The 22138-nt window shown below is 39.4% G+C and overlaps 1 protein-coding gene across 1 annotated transcript in view; it reads right to left on the minus strand.

Moving 5' to 3' along the window:
- Positions 1-22048, minus strand: part of DHX15 (DEAH-box helicase 15) — a 45875-nt gene extending 23827 nt beyond the window's left edge. The window contains exons 1-5 of the mRNA XM_030270856.4: positions 21806-22048; positions 15782-16130; positions 10947-11140; positions 9670-9829; positions 9089-9307 (exon numbers count right to left, since the gene is read on the minus strand). Of these exons, the coding sequence (XP_030126716.1) occupies positions 9089-9307; positions 9670-9829; positions 10947-11140; positions 15782-16130; positions 21806-21873 (990 nt within the window). The 5' untranslated portion in view covers positions 21874-22048. The remainder of the gene's footprint in view (positions 1-9088; positions 9308-9669; positions 9830-10946; positions 11141-15781; positions 16131-21805) is intronic.
- Positions 22049-22138: the final 90 nt, after the last annotated feature.

Here is a 22138-nt window from a genome sequence, read left to right on the forward strand (position 1 = left end):
AACTGTATGCACAACCACACACAGATGATGACCAAAACTGATATCCCCAAGTACACAAGATAGAAGGATTATGTGTAGTAATAATAGTTTTCAAGTGTTAAGGATACCTCTGAGTGTTCAAGATTTGTTTGCATCATGTGAAGGTATCTAAATCCAAAAATATGACCCATAATTGAAGGCACAATCCTATCTGTAATCCTTTAAAGATTCAGGAAGTCTAATTCAATCGTCTCACTTTATTCAAGTATGAAACACTTCTCAAAAACAAACAAACCATACACCTTTAAATATTTGCACACCATATACTCCAAACAAATTCTTTATAAAACCCCTTCCTGGAATAAAGATTGTGACAATCTGCACAGAAGACACTTCTTCTCAGGCAGAACAAGAAGGCAGAGTGAACTTGGATTGTATTTCTATTATGTCTAAAAAACTCCTCAAAGCTACCCCACTGAGTACCTGAGATAGGGGGTAAAGGGGTATAGCATATAGGAATATAGGACCCACACACAGACCCCATGATGCCCAGTGCATCAACACAAGGACCTGCTTCAGAGTTAAAGAAGAAAACAGGCCTAACATACAAAAAAAGCATGAGACTTCAGCAATGCTGAAGTTATTAGACTGATCCTAGTTATTCACAAACAAGACTTCTTAGGACTAGTACTTGAGAAATACTTCTCAGTGAAATAATATTCAATGAACCTGTCCATTTGATGCACTCATGCTAAAAAAAGGTGGCTACCAAAAGGAAAAAAACAAGCAGGCCACAAAAAGGAATGATTACACTAGCATTTGTTCATTTTTCTCAAGCTGCAAGTGTCTGTACTTCACGAAACCCAGTAATCAGACTTGTCCCAGACAGTAATCTCAAGTACTCTAAAGCTTCCAGAAACTTCCTCTTGATCCCATCAAAATAAATTTACAATACACATGCAATAACTACAGTTAAACTGCAACACGATGGAAAGTAGAATCAAGCAGCAGTTAAGAACCCCTCAATATTACACTCTGAACATTAACACGGAGTCTTCAACATTCTTCCACACCATCAGCCCCTTAAGTGACTTTCCTTGGAAAAGCTTCCAAAACAACTACAATCTGTAAAGAGAATATTTTTTTAATGTAGTAGTGATCAATGAGTATTTTTCAACCAGGAAAAACAAAGTCACCTCAACATCCAAGTGAAAGTAAACAATTTTTGTTTTGAACTTACAGCTAAGTAAAAATAGCTTTAAAAAGAAAAGGCTGCAATCTATGAAGTAATTTTATCAATAGTATTATTAAATCAAATTTAAGCTAATTCAAATGGTGTTCCTTCCATCAAATCAATGTCTAGAATCAATCTTAATCACAAAAACCTGAGCAGGTTGCTTTGTTTTCAAATAGCTAGTGGGCAACAGGCAACATTTAGAATATCTGTCAAATTAGGGGAACTTAATTCAGCAGTTTTAGTAAGAAATTCTAAGACCCCAAAAAGGAGGTCTTAAAATCTTTAGGACTTTAACAGTCAACTTCTATTTGTGCAAGACCCAAGTCTGTATGGGAATCAATACCTAGCATTGTATTGTTTAGAAAACAAAGCAAGACCAGGGTGCAGTTTCCCTTCAATTTACTAGCAACAGTAGTGCAGCCATCGGTATTTTTACAGAACAGTAAGTAGGTTACTTTATGCCTTCTGAATCTGACAGGAATTTTACTCCATCTTGAATCACTTTTCCAAAGAAAAATCAGGCTAATGGCTAGTGCCTAAAAAAACCCCAAAGCCACCTGGATTCACTAACTTTTACTCCTCTCACTGAAGCTGTATTTTTTCTGAGCAGCTAGAGAAGATCCACCAAAAAGGCAAAGGTCCACCAGCCCAGAAGCAAACTTTTGCATGCAAAGACTGTTAAAAAACAAATGAGTCCTCGGAACACCAGGACTGAAACCAAGAGGACCGTAAGTTTTCCTATGGCTTAAATTAAAGAGTACCATTTATAGGACTAACACTTAAATCTTCACCCCACCACCATCTTTGATGCATACTAGTAAATACCTAACAGACTGAAAGCAGGAGCAGGACTTTGTCCATGTCCATTACTAAGTAATATTCAGCAATATTCACTTTTTTCCTTAAAAAAATGTAACTTACAAAAGCCTTATTACTAAAAATCTTCCAGGTATGATTTTAAAGACTGTCTGTGCCAGTTCCTGGTTCCTCAGGCTCTGAGTCAAAACACATAGCACAGAGAAATTTGGAAGTAATTGAACCATAAGCCAGTACCTAATCAGCTGCCTCCAATAACACATTTCCACTGTTCTGTATCATCTCACTACCTAACATACCCTAGCTCTGCATCGAAAACTAAGTATTTGAATGTATTATTAGCAGTTCATCTAAAAGGAGCTTTATAAAATTAATCACACAAGAGACTGATTTTGCCTATCACGTAGATTACTTTTTTCTGCTGTTGAAAATGAAGTCTTTATTACATGTTCAAGCTGAATGCTCAGTAAAATTCCCTTCCATTTCTCTTCCTGATGGCATTTTTGCAGTCAAAAGCAAGGTGCTCATACTGAAGACCACAAACAACAGAAAAATATTACAGGACCAGATGCACACCTTACTGAGTTAGTGCACCATGTCTTTAAGAAAAGAGTTTGTGCTGAAAGAAATACATGATTCTTACTAGTTCCATTATAAGCTCTATTCAATGGCAGGCAAAAAAAAACAAAAAAAAAAAACCAAAAAACAAAACAAAACAAAAAAAAAAAACCAAAATCCACAAACATCAAAAGAAACCCAGAATGACAAGCAGCAATGCAGTTCGCAGAATCGAAGAACAAAAGGCTGGAAGGAACCTCAAGGATCATCTAAACCAACCTTTCTTGTCAAAAACACAGTCTAGGCAAGACAGCCCAACACCCTGTCCAGCTGAATCCTACATGTCCAATGTTGTGGAACCCACCACTTCCCTGGGAGTTTATTCCAATGGTTGATTATTTCCATTGTGAAAAATTTTCCTGTTGTGTCTAACCACAATCTCATCAGATTAACTTTTATCCACTACCCCTCATCTTTTTAAGTGGGTCCTTGTAAAAAGGGAGTCTCCATGTATATTGCAGCCACTTTAAATACTGGCTCATGATGATGAGATCTACCCGGAGCCTTCTTTTCCCAAGGCTGAACAAACACAGTCCCCTCAGCATTTTCCACTATTTTGAAAATATTTGTGGCCTCAAGTTACTGAGTTACACCACTCTTGCAAGTCTAGCCATCCTTGCCTTCTGTTTGTGTGCAAGACTCATCCGTGCTGCCATGGAGAAGGTACAGTGAAATTACACTGACATTAAATAGCAGTTACTGAATGATGGACCATAAGTTACCCTAAGCCAAAGTGATTCCACTGCCAGCATCCACTCTAACTCACAGGCCAGAGTTGTCTATGCAAGCAGCCAGTGAACTCGCTGGCCAGGCTCCACTCAATCCTAAGGTCAAAGCCTTATCTTCACAAAAACCCTTTCTACAAAAAGATGGTGACTAGTGATACCATTTAAGCACTTTCAATGGGACAATTTGAGCACTTGGCACGAAAAATAGAGTCCAATGACTTTGCAAACACGGCCCTTGGGAACATTATTGCAGAATCCCTTTCTTCAGCTGACCCTTTATTTGGTACACTCAAAGAATCTCACAGGATGAGCAAAACTTCCAAGACTGCTCCAGTTAAAACGTACTTTAAACTACTCTAAACAGGAGATGACAAATCTATCTACAGAAGATCAGCTGCTACACTATACAGTTAAGATTTAGCTTCATCCTGGATACATGGCTAGCTACATCTTGGATACAACAAATAAGCGTAACTCTTTTAAACTCCAAAGGAAACTAACACCAAAAAACTGTAAGGCAATTTCACCTTGTGAAAATGAATATGGTGCAAAGGAAACAAATGAATAAATAAAAAAATACTTTGCAAACTAGAAATATTTGGCAGACACCTTAACCTGTCCCCTTCCAAGTTCCATCACATGCAGGGCACAGCTAGTCACATCTGGCTTCGATGACATGAACCTTTCTAGAAATACAGTCTTTGTCTTTAAAGACTGCATGGAACTTTCGTAATTCCCCTTTCTTCCTCTGGAAATGAAAGCAGACTGCTACAAGCTAAAATGACAAAACTGCAATAAAAAGAACCAGCTCCAAGACCTGCACCACTTCAGGCCTTTGAACACAAACTGAGCCAAACAAACTTTGCAAAATTATGCAGAGACAAAAAAAGTAATAGATGGAGAAAAGCAACACTTGACCATAACTAGAATTGCTCTGTCAAGTCAAAACTTAATTCACCTCGGCATAATTCCCATATTCAGGATCTCTTTGATCTGATTAATTCGTAATATTAAATATTGACATCATTTTGAATGAAGAGCAAAAAACCTTCCTCCTTTTAGCATTTGAACAAAATTAATATTAGTATTACTGCACTTATTTTAGCTCATGCTGTCCAGCTCCTCAAATGCTTCCTATCTTAATTTTAAACAGGACAACTTGTGTACACTTTTAGTAAACAGACTTCCTCTTAACCTCACCCAACCACTACCACTGACACCAAAAGAGTTGTCAATATTTACTTCAATTAGGACGTAAGTCTCTGTTTTCTTTCATTTCCAGAGCTCAACCAGTCTCACAGTAATGAAAATATTGTGCCTTTAAAATAAACCCTCATTTACTAAACTTTCTATCAAAACATCAAAAATGTTTTGGAACTCTTTTCTAAACCACCAGTTTTACCAATATCACTTTAAGCTTTTCCAGAATACCGAACTTCACAGCAACAATTTTAAGTATATTTATCTACAATCAAGAACACTCCTGATCTGTACTTCACATCTCTAGATGCAGCACAGATACTTCCTCATAAATGTGTAACAATGCATTTGGCTTTATAAAAAAAAAGGGTGACCAAGAATACAACTGGCATTTATAAATGCCCATGTAACCAGAACATGTAAGACAGACCCATACAGTTGCTGTGTCATTATTTCTGTCTTTCCCACCCCACAAGTTTCATCTCTAAGTATGTTAGACCTCCTCTCGGGTTACGGATCTTAATGGAGTGTAAAATCTAATGCAGTTTTAGAAGAACTCCATTTGTCTCTCAGATCTGCAAGCTTAACAAATGTGTATCTACATATATAGACTACCAACTTTGTAATCCCAAAGACCGAGAAGAAGTTTGACAACACCTATTGTCTAAGAAAGACACGTTGACTGAAATGTAATTATGCTTTTCCCCTGTGAAACAAAATCCCTCTCCCTTTCTAATTCTGCCGGTAACTGATGACAGGCAACCTAGCTTACAGCTGTCCAGGTGTAGTGGGTTGATGCTGGCTGGATGCCAGACACCCACCCAAACCTCTCTATCACTCCCCTCTACAGCTGGACAAGGGAGAGAAAATATAAGGGTTCATGAGCTGAGATAAAGACAGAGAGGTCACTCAGCAAAAACCACCAGAGGCAGAACAGGCTCAGATTAGAGATATTAACTGAATGTATTACTAACAAAATCAGAGCATGATAATGAGAAGTAAAATACAACCCTCAAAACACCTTCCACCCTTCTCCACCATTCCCTCCTTCCCAGCAGCACAGGGACTTGGGGTAATGGTCAGTTCATCACAAGTTATTTCCCTTGCTTCTCAGGAAGAGGAGCCCTTCTCCTGCTCCAGCATGAGATCCTCCCCCATGGAGACACCTCTCCATGAACTTCTCTGGCATGAGTCCATCTTGTAACAGATCTCTCCAAGCTGCTGCAGGACGGGTCACTCTGCCATGGGCTGAATGACCAAGGACAGACTGCTCCAGAGGGGGCTCCACTCTCTGTGGGCCCTTGACATGGTCACAGCCTCCTGACAGGCATCCACCTGCTCCACCATAGGTATCTTCCATAAGCTGCAGGTGGATTTTGCATCCTCACAGATCTCCATGGGCTGGAGGGCACAGCTGCTTCACCATAGGCTGCACCACAAGCTCCAGGAGAATCCTAGCTCTGGTGTCCAGAGCACCTCTCCTCTCCCTTCTCCCACACTGACCTTGGTGTCTACAGAGTTGTTCCTCTCACATGTTCTCAACCCTGCTGTTCTCTGGCTGCAATTACAACTGTTCAATAACTTGTTGGTTTTTCTTTTTTTCTCCTTCTTAAACATGTCATCACAGAGACATTACCACCATTGGCTCAGCCTTGATCAGTGGCACATCCATCTTCGGAGATGCCAGGGATTGACTCTGTTGGACATGGATGAAGCTTCTAGCAGCTCCTCAAAGAAATCATCACCCTGCTACCCAAGCTTGGCCATGCAAACCCAACACCAGGTTATACATTTTTGAACAGTGGCATTAAACATGAACACTATGTTCTGAATTTTCTTGATATACCAGGGGAGTTGTTTGTTTTAAAAATTAACAAATGAGCTTTCCTCATTTTTTACAAAGCTTGTAGGACGAGTCATGTTTCAAAATGTTCATTCGTAGTAAATTTTTCTTTTAAACATCCTCTTTTGTTATTAATGGACTTAAAAGCAGTTCATACAATGCATTCATATACTTTTACTCCTTTCAGGATTCAGGAAGGGAATTTTTACTGAACACGTATTTCTACACCATTAACAACAATTTTATCATCATCCAGTAGCATGCTAATACAATTATGATTCCTTTCATTTCCAAACACATTTAAGCTTCTTTTAATTTTCTGGGCATGACAGCACAATCTTCCTTGCTATCTCCAAGGTTCATCGTCTTCTCTATGTCTTAACTAATCTGTACTAATTAACTGCTATCCATCTTAATTCCCATATGAAATTACTTCAAAATCTTTTGGATGAGAAGACAGTAGCCAATAGGGAACCACATTCTACCACAGGCCACTGCAATTATACCTCATTTACAGCCTCAAACTCTCAACAAGACACATTTGCACCATTTCAGCTAAATCATGTTCCTTGTCTGTAATTTCATTTACCTTTGTATATACACCTTTCTGGCAAGAAATACAAATAACCTTGCACCCTGTTCATAGTGTTTTGAAGAATCTCAAAGAACTACTAGCACACATCAATTTCAGCCTAGCTACTAAGCCTAACGAACCTGAAGCATATAGTGGTAATGGTACCTAGAGCACACTTTCCCATTCTTGAGAGTACAGCAGGTCACACCACTTTAGATTCAACAGCAATACACACAGAGACTCTATTATTATGTTCAATAGATGCCTCAAAATGTCATTAATCAAAAGGATTAAAGTATTTCTAGGCTTCTCTACAGAAGCTAAACCAGATTTGAATTTCATGCTAACCACCCAAACTAAGATTGGGTCCAGGCAGAGTCAACTCCAGTGACCCTGCGTAGTACCATCAACTGCCACATGGACTGGACAACTCTAGACTCCAGAGCAGCGGATGCTAGCTAACCAACACATGTTTTAAAGTGATTCAGTAAGACAGTGTTAGATGCTTTATGCTTTATTATGTAAATACACTTATGACTGTGTACTGTGTGCAGAATTTTATTCAGAATTTGCTTGTAATACATTATGTCCTGCAAATCAACCCAAGGAAAATCAAATAACCTGTTCATACAAAAGACAAGAGTACCTCTGCAGTAGCAGCAGGTCTCGAGCCTAGAGGCATTTGCCAAAGGAAGACACTCATCCCACGCCCTTCAGTGATTGTTATAACAGATTATTTAGAGTAATACATAGCACCTGACATAGCAAACACGTAACTCATACATCAGAAGGCCATGTATTTGTGCTTTTTGAAAGGCTGAAGACCAGCCTGATTTAGCATCTTGCTAGAAAAATTAATTCTGCTGAAACACCAGGACACCAGTGTTCCTTTCTCTTGCCACCAATTTTCACCCTTCTGCAACAGCTGTTTCACTAATTCACACATTTAAGTGCCCAGATAGTCTGAACTACAACTTCAAACTAAAACCAAGCAGGTAGGTTTCAAAGCCACTATCACTGAAAGTATTTCTTCCTACCTGTACAGCAATTCTCCAATCAAAGAAGGATAAATGTAAAAGTCAGAGTATTTCCTTTTATAGTGACAGTCATTGCTTTGGTTTTTTAAGGGAGATGACCTGCCAGAAGACACTTCAAATCAAATGTCTTAAAACTCATGTAAGAGAAAACACATCTTTATGGCTGGAAAGTCTACTCAAGAAACTAGGGTACCTTTAGCATCACAAGTTACTTGTACCACTATCCACCCTTGGCATAGTTAAGGTTGTGTTTGCTTAGAAGAAAGATACTGAATTGTTCCACATCCCTTGTATTTCTTCAAGAGTAATAACTGAAAGAAGAATGAGTTGAAAAATATTTTTGCTAGCAGCACTTCTTCCCCTGCAAAAAGCACATTTAGGTTGACTGAATCCAGCAAACTTTCAAAATGCCTACAGGTTTTTAACCTCTTCTCCATCTCAGTTTACCAATATGGACACACAAAGAGCTTCAAAGAAAGATCAGGACTAAAACAAAACCCGAGGTTATTTCAAGTAAAATACTTTAAATTTCCAGAAAATCCTCATTTCCTGATGTAGTGTAGTTTAAGTGCTTGCATACAATCCTCTTTTGCAGGGCATGGAGTCCATTTCTGAGAATTAACCCCCTGAATCTATGGTACAATAAAGTCTACAGCTTAACACTCCGAGTTGTTGATAAAAAAAACCAAAACCTACTACTACTGATAGCTAAGCAGCAGAACCAAATGATTATTGTTTAGGTAAGTTGTACAATACATATACACTTGTGCACAGAATTATTCCCATCAGTTCCCAAAAGTTCCCATCAGTATAAACCTTGGGTTCATTCTCTAGGTTTCTGTTTTTGAAGTACTTGAGTTGATGAGAATTTTCATTTTAGAAAGGCCTTGCACACCATTTACATTACAGATATGTACAATGTCAAAGGACCTAAAGTGTATGGCAGGTAAACCTCAGGTCACGCAAACAAACTAGAAAAGGAAACTGGTTTAGTCTACACAAGTCACCTGAAGCAGTTTCTGTATGGAACAATGAATAGAAAACAAAAGAAAGTACCTCTTGTCCAGTAAGAAAGAGTAAGAGATCTCCTTCTTCTTCTTCACACATGTGAATTTGTATCACTGTTCGAATGGCAGCCTCAAGGTAGTCCCTTTCGGGTTCTGGAGTATAGAATATCTCCACAGGATGGGTACGACCCGGGATAGTTAGAAGAGGACAGTTATCAAAATAGATCTGAAACTTGCCAGCATCTAAAGTAGCACTCATAACTATAACCTGTGGATTTGGAGGACAAAGAGTTACTCAACGTTTACAACTTGTGACATGTGATGCATGTAACATGCAATTTTAAGAAAGTAAATTGCTGACTGTGATATAAGAATGCATTTATTACCTGAATAAAGTACCCTTGTTCAAAAAAATTCCAAGTCAAATACATAAGGTTAAGCTACAATTGTATTGTTTCTAGGAGCTTCCTCAATACAAAACACATTCAGAATTTCCTAAGGTTAGCCTTCCAATATACATGACCACAGATCAAAAAACAATTATAAAACTCAGCTAATGGTAAGGACAGAGATACTTTACTTAGTATGACTTCAACTAGAGCAGAGATGCCATTGAACTTCATTACTGACCTTCAGATCAGATCTTTGTCTTACAACTTCCTTCAAAACTCCCATCAAAATATCCGTAGCCAGTGTTCTCTCATGGGCCTCATCAAGAATTATAACACCATAGCGCTCCAGCAAAGGATCATTCATCGCTTCACGAAGTAACATACCATCAGTCATATACCTGAACAAACAGAAACAATTCCAACTCACACTCTGCTTATTAGGTTTGACATAGAATCCTCTTCTATATCACTACATTGCTTGAACTAAGCTTTTAATCAACTTTTGCAGTGTAGTAACACCAGCAAACTACTTCCAACACTGTAACATGCCCATTTTAAGTTTTCAAATAGAACGAGTATAAGCAGAATCTTATGGGGGGTAAAGCTTAAAAAAAAAGGGGGGGAAAGCTTTAAAAAAAGAAGGGGAGGGTGAGGAGAACTAAGGTTTAGTAACATTTACAATAGTTTGTAGAGTATTACTGGCAGACTTCCACACCTAAGCTCAAGAGAAGAGACAACACCCTCTAAAATCCAAGACATACTGTTTCTGCAATTGTTCTTCTTTTCTGTCTGCAAATCATCTGTTCACTTCTTGCTTTTCTGCTACTGTTACATTTCTTTTGCCGTATTAACTTTATGCCCAGCCCTTCTACTTGTATGACCAAAGCGAAGCCATCTTTTGATAGAAAAGCATTAATCCTTGAACCACACTGTGGTGTTTTTAACTGAGCATATTGAATGTAATATGTAAATGATGCATTAAATGCACCTGTTTCCTGGCAGCACAGGAATCTATAGCAGATGACAAGTACAACACTCCTGACTATGTGTCCCAGAGCCAGGCATAGGCCAGTTTTGAATCTTTGGGAAGTTCTCTTTACTGAAATAATGCACTGAACTTCACCAGAAGTACCCTGAGTAGAAGACCCCACATGTAAAACCTCAGCTAAATGTACAACAAAGAGAAACTGCATATTGAAGTGCTTTATAATGAATAGTGCCTTAATAATAAAATACTTATTCAGGTCACTGCCTTCTTTCTGGATCATTTAAAATTAATTTCTATAGGGTACAATGTCTTCTTTAGCAGGAATGAACAATTTCCAACTCTATTCATGCTTCATACCTCATGCTACAGCTCCCTTGACTCTTCCCCACCCAGACACAAAAGCACCAATCCACAGAGTCACTCCCTTATTACTACTTTCATAACTTTGCTCTCACCCTTCATAACCCTGTGGTTCCCCCACCTCCAAGTATGCTGCTATACATTTACCTGACAGCTGCAATACTTACTTCAAAATGGTTTTTGCACTACTGCAATCTTCAAACCGAATGGAGTAGCCAACCTCCTGGCCCAGCATGACATCCATCTCATCAGCAACACGCTGTGCCACGCTCATTGCGGCCACTCGCCGGGGCTGGGTACACGCGACTCCCCTCTTCGGGCCAGGTAAGGAGCGCATGTAGTCAACACACCATTGAGGGATCTGCCAAGGATACAGTTCAGTGATAAACACACTTCAAATGGTCACATGGAATCTGCAACCTTTGTACTGAATCCAAAGTCAGTTACAATTCCACAGAGATGTCAACTGCACAATAAAAACAGCCAAAGCAGGACAGACTATATTAGAGATAGACTAGTTAGTTGGATCCACTGCCACTAAATAGAGCACACTCTTGTTAAGCATGTACATAACTATCTTTGAAGTTATCAAGGAAATACACAGGTTCACGGTACATTTCATAGATGTTAGATCAATACTTTTTAGAGTTACTTAGTAACAGCCAACATGCTCCAGAGCAACCAAAATTAGAGCTAAAACACAAAATTTGAGATCAGTAGCACAGTTAAAATTTTACAGTAAGCAAAATGTATTTTGTGTCTCAAAAAAGTAATGCTTACTAATATGTTTAAGCAAAAATAATTATTTTAGTAATAAAGAATTGTCTTAGCCAAGAAGGGCAACAAGTAAAATGAACAGATAATTATGTTCATTAGGTTTATTACTGGTCTTCAGAAATTTCATCAACCACATATAAAACCCCTGTTTTCCTTCCTGTGTTAGCACTCGTTTGATTTTCCAGGCAGTAGTTTTCTGCTCCTATTACGAATATGGAAGCAGTAAATCATCCAACGTAAGTTTTATTCAGAATTCCTATGGTCAGTAACAGTTTGATGGAGATAGATTATTCTCAACATGTTCTCAGTGTGACACTTTATGAGGAGACATCTCCAGGCCGAACTAGTTCCAAGCCTACAGACCAAAAAACCCACTTGTTCTTAGTAGTTACTTTCCAAGTAGTCTTAAAAACACAAAGAGGAAAAGAAAACATACCCTTTATATTTATATAAGGAATTCCAATGAGGAGTAAGAGAAAGCAGTATAATTTAAACCAAGAAAATGTCAGTTCTTCATAATTATATTTTCATAGCAAAATGGACATAAGTAAACAGTAACGCATAACCAGATACAGATCAGTGTAGTCTAAAGCATTTTTAAATTATGAATATAGAGAACTTCCACTATAAATATAGGAGAAATAAAACAAACAGAATCAAAATATGACAGGAGCCTATTAGACTGCTGGAAGAACTCAAAATTTCTGAAAATCCTATTCAAAACTAGAATAGCAGTTCTTGAACACTAACAGCAGCAACACGAAACCCTATCCTGTAACATATACATGCCTCCCCTGCTTTACTAAGTCACAAGTAACAGCTCAAGTAAGTATATTAGTATATGTGAGTATATTAGGTGAAGCTTTTTGACTTAGGGCAAGTCCTGAAATAAATTTTGAACCAGCAGTCTCTCAGGCCACTGCCACAGACTTCCCTGTGCTAAGCTGATATAGACAACCACCTGAAGACTTTTCCTGTCCAGCTTTCAAAGACATACATATACTGGGAAAAAGGACTCTGCCATACTACATTGTTTACTTCAGTCATATCTGGGAATATATTCTCATTTGGTTATTATGAAACCTAGCCTAAAGCTAACCCCACTGACAGAAAAAAACCCTATACCATCATCAAAATCCCTGGCTTTCCCTATAAAAAAGGTCATTCTATCAAGTATCCAAAGCAGAAGGAATGGCTTTAGTTAGCACCATTTAATCTCAAGGGCTTTCTCAAGTAAGAGATTTTCAAATATGACTTCCATAAACATGAGAAGGTAGTGACTAGACATACACCGTCATCTAAGATCAAGGATAAATGGACTAAGGGTTATTTAAGACTATTTCAAAGTCAAAGGAACTTCATCATTTTAAGAACTGCATAGCAAGAGATGGAAGAGCACTCCCCTTTCTGGCTTTTTTGAACCTCTCCAACTTCCTGAAAAATTCCTCAGTTAAAAGTTACATGGTAGAATTCTCTGAATTGTCATTATCTGAGAACCTGCATCGTTTCTCTTGCACATTAAAGGACAAGGATTAAGCTATACTCCACATCACCTTGCTCCTGAACTTCGCCAAGAAGCCGTACTAAAGAAGTGGCATCACTTCTGTTACATCAATACACAAGGGACATGCCACTCTACCATTCTCTTTACCAAAGAGAAACTATTATACCAGAACCACATATGATCCCAGGTTTATCAGAGAGTGAACGCTGCAATTACAGTAAGTAATTACCCCTTCCTAAGAGAAATCTGGCACACCCATTCCATCACTGAGTCTGTTTCCAGTGCATTTAGAAAAACCAGTTAACTTCAAAGGTTAAGTTTAAATTACAAATCAAGCCACTGCAAACACTAAAGAACTGAAAATTAATGTCGTGGCTTCCAATATACTTCTTCAGTACTTTGGGGTTTAAGTCTACATGAAACAAGTGAGAAAAGTTTAATCTTCTGTTTTTTCCATTGTCTGAGCCAAGCATTTCCAATCCTGGGCGCTCTACAAGACTAATGGGAAAACATGCATATAATCATAGAATCACAAAATGGTTTCAGGCAGAAGGGATCTTAAAGATCATCTAGTTTGAACCATCCTGCAATGGCCAGGGATGCCACCAGACTGCTACAAGCCCCATCCAACCTGGGCTTGAACACTCGCAGGGATGAGGCACTCCCAACTTCTCCAGGAACCTGTTCTAGTATTTTACCACTCTCACAGTGAAAAATTTCTAACAGGTAATCTAAATCTCCACTCTTTCAGGTTAAAAGCAATTTCTCCTTGTCTTATCGCTATCTGCCCATGTAAAAAGTCATTCTTCATGTTTTTCTAAGTCCTCTTTTTTTAGGTACTGAAAGGCCAAAGTGAAGCCTCCCTGCAGCCTTCTCTTCTCCAGGATCAACAATCCCAACTCTCTCAACCTGCCTAAATAGGAGAGGTGCAGATAATAATCAGGGAAAGGACTTGAAAGGCAGCAGCTAACTATCAAAAAGCTATCTACTAATGTATAGCCTTTTACTATCACAATGAAAGAAGATACTAATTTTGGAAATAATATTTTTCAAATGTTGCTTGCTTTTATTTGTATAAAGCTGACATTAATACCTTATGTACACCTGCAGTTTGAGCATTAAAGGATTTCTTAGCTGCAGAAAAGTATTTATCTTGCTCTGATCAATGAATTTAAGAAGAAAAACAAACATCCATAAACAAGTTTTAAGACAGCAACTGACCACAAAAACAATGACACACTACCATATGTAAAACAAAGTTTTCATTAGGTGGCAGCAGGACAATTTTCAGTGGTACGTCCCTACAGAGACAATGTCAATTGTTTAAAAGCATATCTGCAACTTCACAGAGCAAATTAAGAGTAAGCTGGGAAGCTTCCAAGACAGTTTATGTGCTTCTGGTAGCTTAAATCTAGTTTTTATGAAAGATGTGTTAAATTACTTAAATCCTTTCAGAAAGTAGGGGTTAAAGTGGTAAGATAACTCAGGAAAAGCTTTATGCCTGAGGAATGACACTGACATAATCTTTAGATCTTCAAATTTTCAGATCACGCAAGTAATCTTGTTTCCATATAGGTAAGTACAATTTTTTAACATAATATTCAGGCTACTGCATCTTCCAAATAACTACATAATCAAACCTTTCTAAAGAATTTTATACAGTCCTGGTCTTGGTTCATACAGTTTTAAAAAATACATATAATGTCATAAAACTATCTGCTAGCATTAACACTGGTTCCTAGAATGTGCAGCAAGATCCTGTAACTTTAGATATTTCAGGCACAGCTAAAAAGATATTCAATTACTATTATGTCCTTCACATTTTCTCAACGTCCAAAATTTTATGACCAAAAATCTACTGTCTGTAAGACTTAAAGTTAGTTACAATCCCTTTTATAAAGACTAAAATATTCTTCTGCTTTAATTTTCTGCCTAGACAAAAGGATTCTATCAGATTACAGAACAAACAAGTGTTTTACATTAGTTTTCAACACAGACTTTAAACAGCAAACTAGAGGATAAAGTTTTTAACAAGTCTACCCTGCTATAATACCCAGGTGTTCCTTGTATCTTAGATATACCCTGTTTACTGGTCCTCAAAAATTTTGTTAAGGCTTAAGGAGGCTCTGCACATCTGTTATCACTACTTCTGGTGCTGAGGAAGACTTTTAAAGCCATAAGTCTACCAAAAAAAAAGTGATTTTTAACTGCAGCACTAAAAATCTCTACAACCTCTGAGAAGTTTCAGCACCAAAGAAACAAAAGACTCTACCTCTCAAGTTTGAGTATCACCAAAAGCTAATCGGACATCAGAATTGTATCTGACATTTCAATTCATTTTATCTATAGCAATAAGTTTCATAAAACATGAACAAGTTCATACTTTGTAGCTGCCATCTACACAGACAGTTAAATAAATAATTTGGAACCACCACTTCAGTTTGTGGATTTGGTACACTTCTGTCCCACCATAAAAGCTCGATCTTCCTCTAGCAGAAACCTACCAATTATAAAGCCCAATGGAACCAGGGGCCTGGAATAAGTACTGGATTTTTGAAGTGGAAGAAGTTGTAAAACTCTCCTCACCTTCTGCACTCATTAAGAAAATACAACATCCATCATATTAGCTTTGGTCACAGTTTTTGAAGTATTCTTACACAATTTATTTCTCACACATAACCACAACCTTTAAAATGCAGTATCATATAGGTAAGAACTCACCTGTGTTGTTTTACCAGACCCAGTCTCTCCAACCAGCACAAATGACTGATGCCTAATCAAGATATCCGTAAATCTTTCCTTATATTCCCAGACAGGAAGCTGTAGCCTTTTTTTCAGGATATCATAATATCGTGGGGTATGTGGTAGATTTGTGAAAGGGTTAATACTGTGTGGAATCATTGCTGGTTTAATAGCTGGTAAGCCAGCAGCTGCATAATACGTAGAGTTGGATGTAGGTCGCAGATCTTTTTCCTTGTCCCTCTCTCTGTCACGATCTCTATCTCTGTCACGATCCCTGTCACGATCTTTCGAACGGTCATCTCGGTCCCTGTCCCGGTCCCGATCTTTCCTAAAATGGGTTAAGAGGCAAAGGAGAAAATGAGACACTTGAATATTTAAATGCAGAGGAGGAATTTTAATACAACACAACCCTAAAGATGCCCAGTGTGAAGTGGATAAAAACCAAATTTTTCAAGTCTTGTAGGCAGCTACCTGGAAGGATAAGCACTAAGGAGTAACAATAGTATATATGATGCATACACAACATTAGATAGACATAGCTACACTTATTGTACCTAAACAATGCAACATTGCCTCTCATTACAGCCAAGACTGAATAAAGCTATCACGTACAGAGATGAACGTTTTAACTCTCTTCATCTAATGATTATAAAGAATCAGTCGCGCAATGTAGATGTCTCACCTCTCCCCATCCCCACTTGCTGCTGCAGAAAAATAAGAGAACACTAAAAAGTGTTTTTGCCTACCTACCAAAGGAATTATACCCACCCCAAAAAAAGTAACTCAAGATAGTAAGCAAGCCATGGAAGGAAAGTTTGATTTCATTATTCCACAATTACTCTGTAGCTCTATTTTTGTTTCAAGTCTTACACACAATTCTGACTCCATCAACTTGGCTATACAGGTTATTGAGTCTGGAACTTAAGACTTAAAACCATCCACTACAGTTCACAGAATCAGAATAATCTAGGTTGGAAATGAGCCTTAAGATCATGGGTTCAACTGTTAACCCAACACTACCAAGGTGTACAGTATCTTCTACAGCATCACCTCATACCAGACACTTCAACAGCATTTATGTATTCGCATTTGTTCCATATATTAAGTAGAAAAATTCACTGCATGTGCAAAAGAAAAACAGTATTCTAAAACTCTGACCTCAGTCTTTTTGAGTTTGATTCTGCAAGACCATGTACTTGCTCCTGCACATAATCCCACTCTTCCTACAAACACACTTGCAAAGGAATCCTTAGTTTGACCCAAAAATTACAGCTGCATGCTTTTAATAAAAATTCCCAATTCAAGACTTTGAAACAAGCCCTGATTTACAAAAACAATCCATTTCATTTTAAACTAGATCAAGCTGGAAAGAATAGTGGCATCTTTGCCTGCAAAACTGATATCCTCAGTTTTGTCTATTTTTGTGCATTAACTGAAATCCCATCCAAAAGGCAAAACAACAAAGTCAACACCAGCTTTATAGCAAGTGCACACATAAATATTTCTAGGATATTTTAAGAAAAAACAAAACCTCACCTCGTCCTTCACCAGCACTCAGGCATGCCTAGAGACCATGTCCAAAGAAAACGCTTGCCAATACTCCTCTCCACAGCTTTTTTGTTTTAAACATGCATTTGGCATTCAAATTTAACTATTGAAATAATACCATATTCTGACCTATAGAGAAGATGCAGTAACCAAGATTAAATTAGCACTGATTCTATAAATTTTAATTCAAAATATGCTGTGCTTTGGAAACAACCACTACTCTTCTTGTATAAGTGAATGTAATGTATGCAGCCTTTTTTTTTCCCCTCAGTACTCTAGCTTTAACATTACTTCTAACACAGTCAAATATTGTACAAGCTAGAAATCTCTTCCTACGGTAAATGCCGGGCAGATACTGCAGAACCCAATAGGTTCATATTCTCCATATGGAAGTTACCCCTACAAACCAGGCTCCATTATGCTACTCAGGAAGGTCTAAGAGTTGAATAGCATCTATCAGACAGCGACAAAGCTTTGGGCTTGGCTGATGAGCTATTCACCTTCTAAACAGCTAGAGGTACCAGGACATACAAGTGCATGGTCAGGTAGTAACATCACTGGCAGGAGAAAGAAATAAAGGTATAAAACCAATTCAAGAATGGTAAAGCCAAGGTAAAACGCAAAAACACACTTCACTAAAGGTAGTATAAGTCACACTAATGTGCAGGTTTGGTTTTTTACAGTATTCTTTTGTGTATGTGTGTTTCTGAAGGATTTGTATCCTTCACCGGTATCCAGGTAAAGTGTACATAAGCCACACCACCAAAATCTATTCCACAATCATTTAATAAAACAGTATCATGTCAGCAGCTTCTGCATTACGGACCAAGTGTACTTTCTTCATACACTTCAGCACCCATGAAGCAGCCATGGTGCTAAAATGAATAGATCCCCACTGCTGCCTACCCTTCCCAGGTGTCAGCACAAGCATTTCACCAGCCTTGTGAAGAACCAACCTTCCCACCTGCACTAAATTTTAACTTGGATCACTATCTCTGATCTGGCCTCCTAAACACTCCCTTGTAGCACTTATTTTCTGTGTTGGTAGCTACTTGTGTGGGCTTAAAAAAAGAAAAAATAAAACCTCATGAACAAAAAGTTATTTAATGGACTAGAAATACAATCCATCATGGAAAGTGCCATTAATCCCCCATTTCTCAGGTTCTTCACTGAACTCTTATAGCTTTTATATTGTACAAACAGAAAAGAAACCTATCAAGCTCTATGTACGTTTCAGAAATAAAACCTATTTATGCATTAATAAAAGTCGAGTATTTCTTTTTTCAAAAAGCAGAAGAGAAGCAGGGCAACCAGATCCTACCACAGAAACAGCACAACACACAACATGCAGACAAACTTACTCTCTAACACTTATAAATTATACAGCAGCACTTACTGTGCCTGAAACTATTTACCAGTTTCCCATTATTACTGAAGCTTAGCAGACACAGCAGACACACACTCCCTTGGTCAACAAGAAGGAATGACAGTTATGCTGCCATATTAATTTCCTTAACTTTCTAACAATGTGGCTTGACAGTTCTTTACTTATAAACTATTACATTTTAGCTGCTTTTTCATTATTGCACAGAGAAAACAGAACTCAAACACAAAAATTTACACTAAAGTAATAATTTAATCACATTTGTCTTGCACCTGAAACCTGTAACAGCCTTCATGATCAGAAGGGGGCTGGGATTTTTTGCTCTGCTTTTAAGTGAAAAAGTCTGGTCTGCTATTTGCTTTCACTTCCTTACATTCACACACATATAACATATATGAACATACCTATATGAACACAAAATAAGCACTATAGCAACCACTACATAAGCATGCTTTTTTTGATTAGAGATCATATAAAAATAAAAAGGGAAACAAAGGACTCAAGGTAAACCACTGATCATCACAGTGAAAGCTTAAGCCAGTCTAAGAAATCATAATTCCTCCCCATTACTAAACACAGCAATATTTGATGCAAAAAAGGCAATAAGCTAAAGGAATTTCTGTTCTATACAGAAATCAACCAAATACAATTAGTCTGAATGATATATCCCACTAGATCACTCTGATGTTACACAACTCAAATATATTTAAAAATAAATTAGCATATTTTAAAATAGTATGTATAATTCACAGAAATGCTGTAACCAAGCCTTCCATACAACTTATATTTTTCAAAATGTTTTTTACTTCACAGACAATACTTCAGTTCTGGAAGAAAACACATGTCATGCAGATGTTTAAGGTTACAACAATTACAAACATGTTGGCCAAGCAGAGCCCATGTGGCACTGCTGCCAATGTGCAGCCACCCATACTAACACAGGCCTCCATTAAAGAGGAACTAAAAAATACAGGTTCACTTGAAGCAACTTTCACATTTGTCAGGTAGTCCAGTTAGGATACAAGACGCTATTGTTCTGAATGCGAAGTGGTAATCACGCAAGGAACTCATCCAGCTTAATCCAGCTCCAGAACCACCTACACTGCAGAAAGGCACCCTCGGCACAGAGGAAGACAGGTACACACACGCCTTTAACAAGGCTCCACACATCCTCCTTACAGCCTTGCATAAGCTGCAAAACCAAACTACTCTAAAATAAACCAACCATGTGACATTAGTATGACTCGTCCTACGTGAATTAAGATTGCAAGTCATCTAAGAAATAATCATGGCATGCTCAGTAATTATGCTTATAGTGAGTATTTCTCAGTCCTATACCATTTCATGCTTTTACCAGCAGAGGGGAGGACAAAGAAGGGGCACAAGACCAACGTTTCTACAGTTTTTAGGTGCCATAAAGGTCAATGTCTTCTAGTTTAACACTGGTGGGAACTCACTGCAGTACATACAAAATGGTAGGACTAAGAGCGCAGAATAGCATTCATGATAAGTAAAAACAATGACAAACGAAGCCACACCAAAACTACAAAATCCACCAACATGCAAACAAGGAAATATTGACCCATGATTATCGCTACAGCCAGCTGTAACAGTTGTACCACATTTAAATAACGCCCCGTTTTGACATAACCACTTGATAATTTTTACAAAGCTTCAACGTACAGAAAAACTGCACATGTACATTTCTGTACACTCAGAGGAACTATTTTAAACTCTGGGAAATCCTACAAAAATGCATTAACTAACACAAATAGCTCAATATATTTTATAAAACGTGATTATGATGATCCTACAGACAGAAAGTAAGAGTAGAATAACAAAGACTTATTTTGTTTAGTTGAGAAAAAATGAATCAAACTCTAGGGGCTAAAAACTAAAGCTGCATTAATTATGCATTAATAAAAGTCGAGTTAAAAAAGGCAAGTTTTGCAAAGACTGTTTGTCAGTGACTATTAACTGCTACATTCGACTTAGAGTTATTTAACCTCTGAAAACTGAAGATTTTTTTTCTTAGATAAATAGTCCAAAACAACGCTGATGGACTTAAACAAGTGTTTAATTCACGGAAGCTTGCTGTGCTCCATAAAGAAGGCCAGACTAGATAAACACTGCGGTTTTTTTGTACCCCTTAAAACTTCAGAAATTTACTTTCAAGAGCTGCCTGCCCTTCCTCCCCCTCCTGCCTAACTAGAGAGGAAAAGATTATGTGTAAAGAAAGCTCTAAATCAACGCTGCATTTAAGAACAGCACCAGTGCATTGTCCGTGTTCCTGCAATTACATTAAACTCAACAAAAATATGCTGGAGTACAGTCCTAAAACTTCAACCACCGCAAACTAAGAGAAAAATAAACAATTCATTGCCCCCTAACTCAAAACCCACCTCGCCATCGATTCTTACTTCAAGCCAAGCACATCACCGAGGGTGACTGGGTGAAAAGATGTTAACAAAGGAACAAGGCTCCCACCAGCGTAGGCATTAATAACACGGGCTGCACAACCCTCGTGCTCACCTCTAGGCCCACGCTCGCCAGACCTTTCAAGCCAGAGAATAAGTAAACAAACACAAAGGAAGGAGGAGAAGGAGTGGAAAAGGCGACTATAAGTAGGAAGGCGAAGAACTGCAAACAAAGCGTGCGCGGGGGCGCGGGCCCAGCAGCGCACCACCCCCGCCACGGGCGCTCAGCCCAGCCCCCCTGCCCCGCCGGCCGGGCCGGCGCCTCCATCCCTTCCCCCTCCCGGCGCCGCCGCACGAGGCCCCCCCCGCCGCTGCCGCCGCCATCCGCCCCCAGAAGGGCCCGCCCGGAGGGGCGGCCGATCCGAGCCAGGCCCAGCGCTCGGGGAGCTGCCAGACTTCGGGGCCTGCTCGGCCGAGGCGCCGTCGCTGCGGCCTCTCCCTGCCTCGCAAGGCGGCCGCCCCACGCCCCGGGGAGCTACAGCCCCGGAGGGGCGGCCGGAGCCGGGGATGGGGCGCGGATGGCGCGGGAGCCGCCGCGATCCCCCCCCCCCCACCCGCCCCGCCGCGGGCCGCGCCGCCCGCGCCACCCCTCACCCGTCGGTGGTGCGTTTCTTGCTGGAGCTGTAATCGTCGCCCAGATCGAGGCGGTGGCGCTTGGACATGGCGATGGCCGTCGGTCGGTCTGGCTGGCTGGCGATCGGTCGGTCCGGGTGCGGCGGGCGGGCGCTCTGCGCTCCCTCCCCGAGCGGCGGCACGGCAAGGCACGGCCGACAAAATGGCGGCCGGAAGGAAGCGCCGGGACCGCGCGAGGCTGTGGCGCGCGGGCCCGTTGGCCAAAGCCTCCCCTGGGCGCGAGCCCGACGGCCCCGCCCCGCGGCTGAGGGCGGGCCGGGACAGGCCCGTGAGGGGATCCGTGAGGGGATCCGT

The sequence above is a fragment of the Taeniopygia guttata genome, chromosome 4 (genome assembly GCF_048771995.1).
Source record: "Taeniopygia guttata chromosome 4, bTaeGut7.mat, whole genome shotgun sequence".
Classification (NCBI taxonomy): Eukaryota; Metazoa; Chordata; class Aves; order Passeriformes; family Estrildidae; genus Taeniopygia; species Taeniopygia guttata.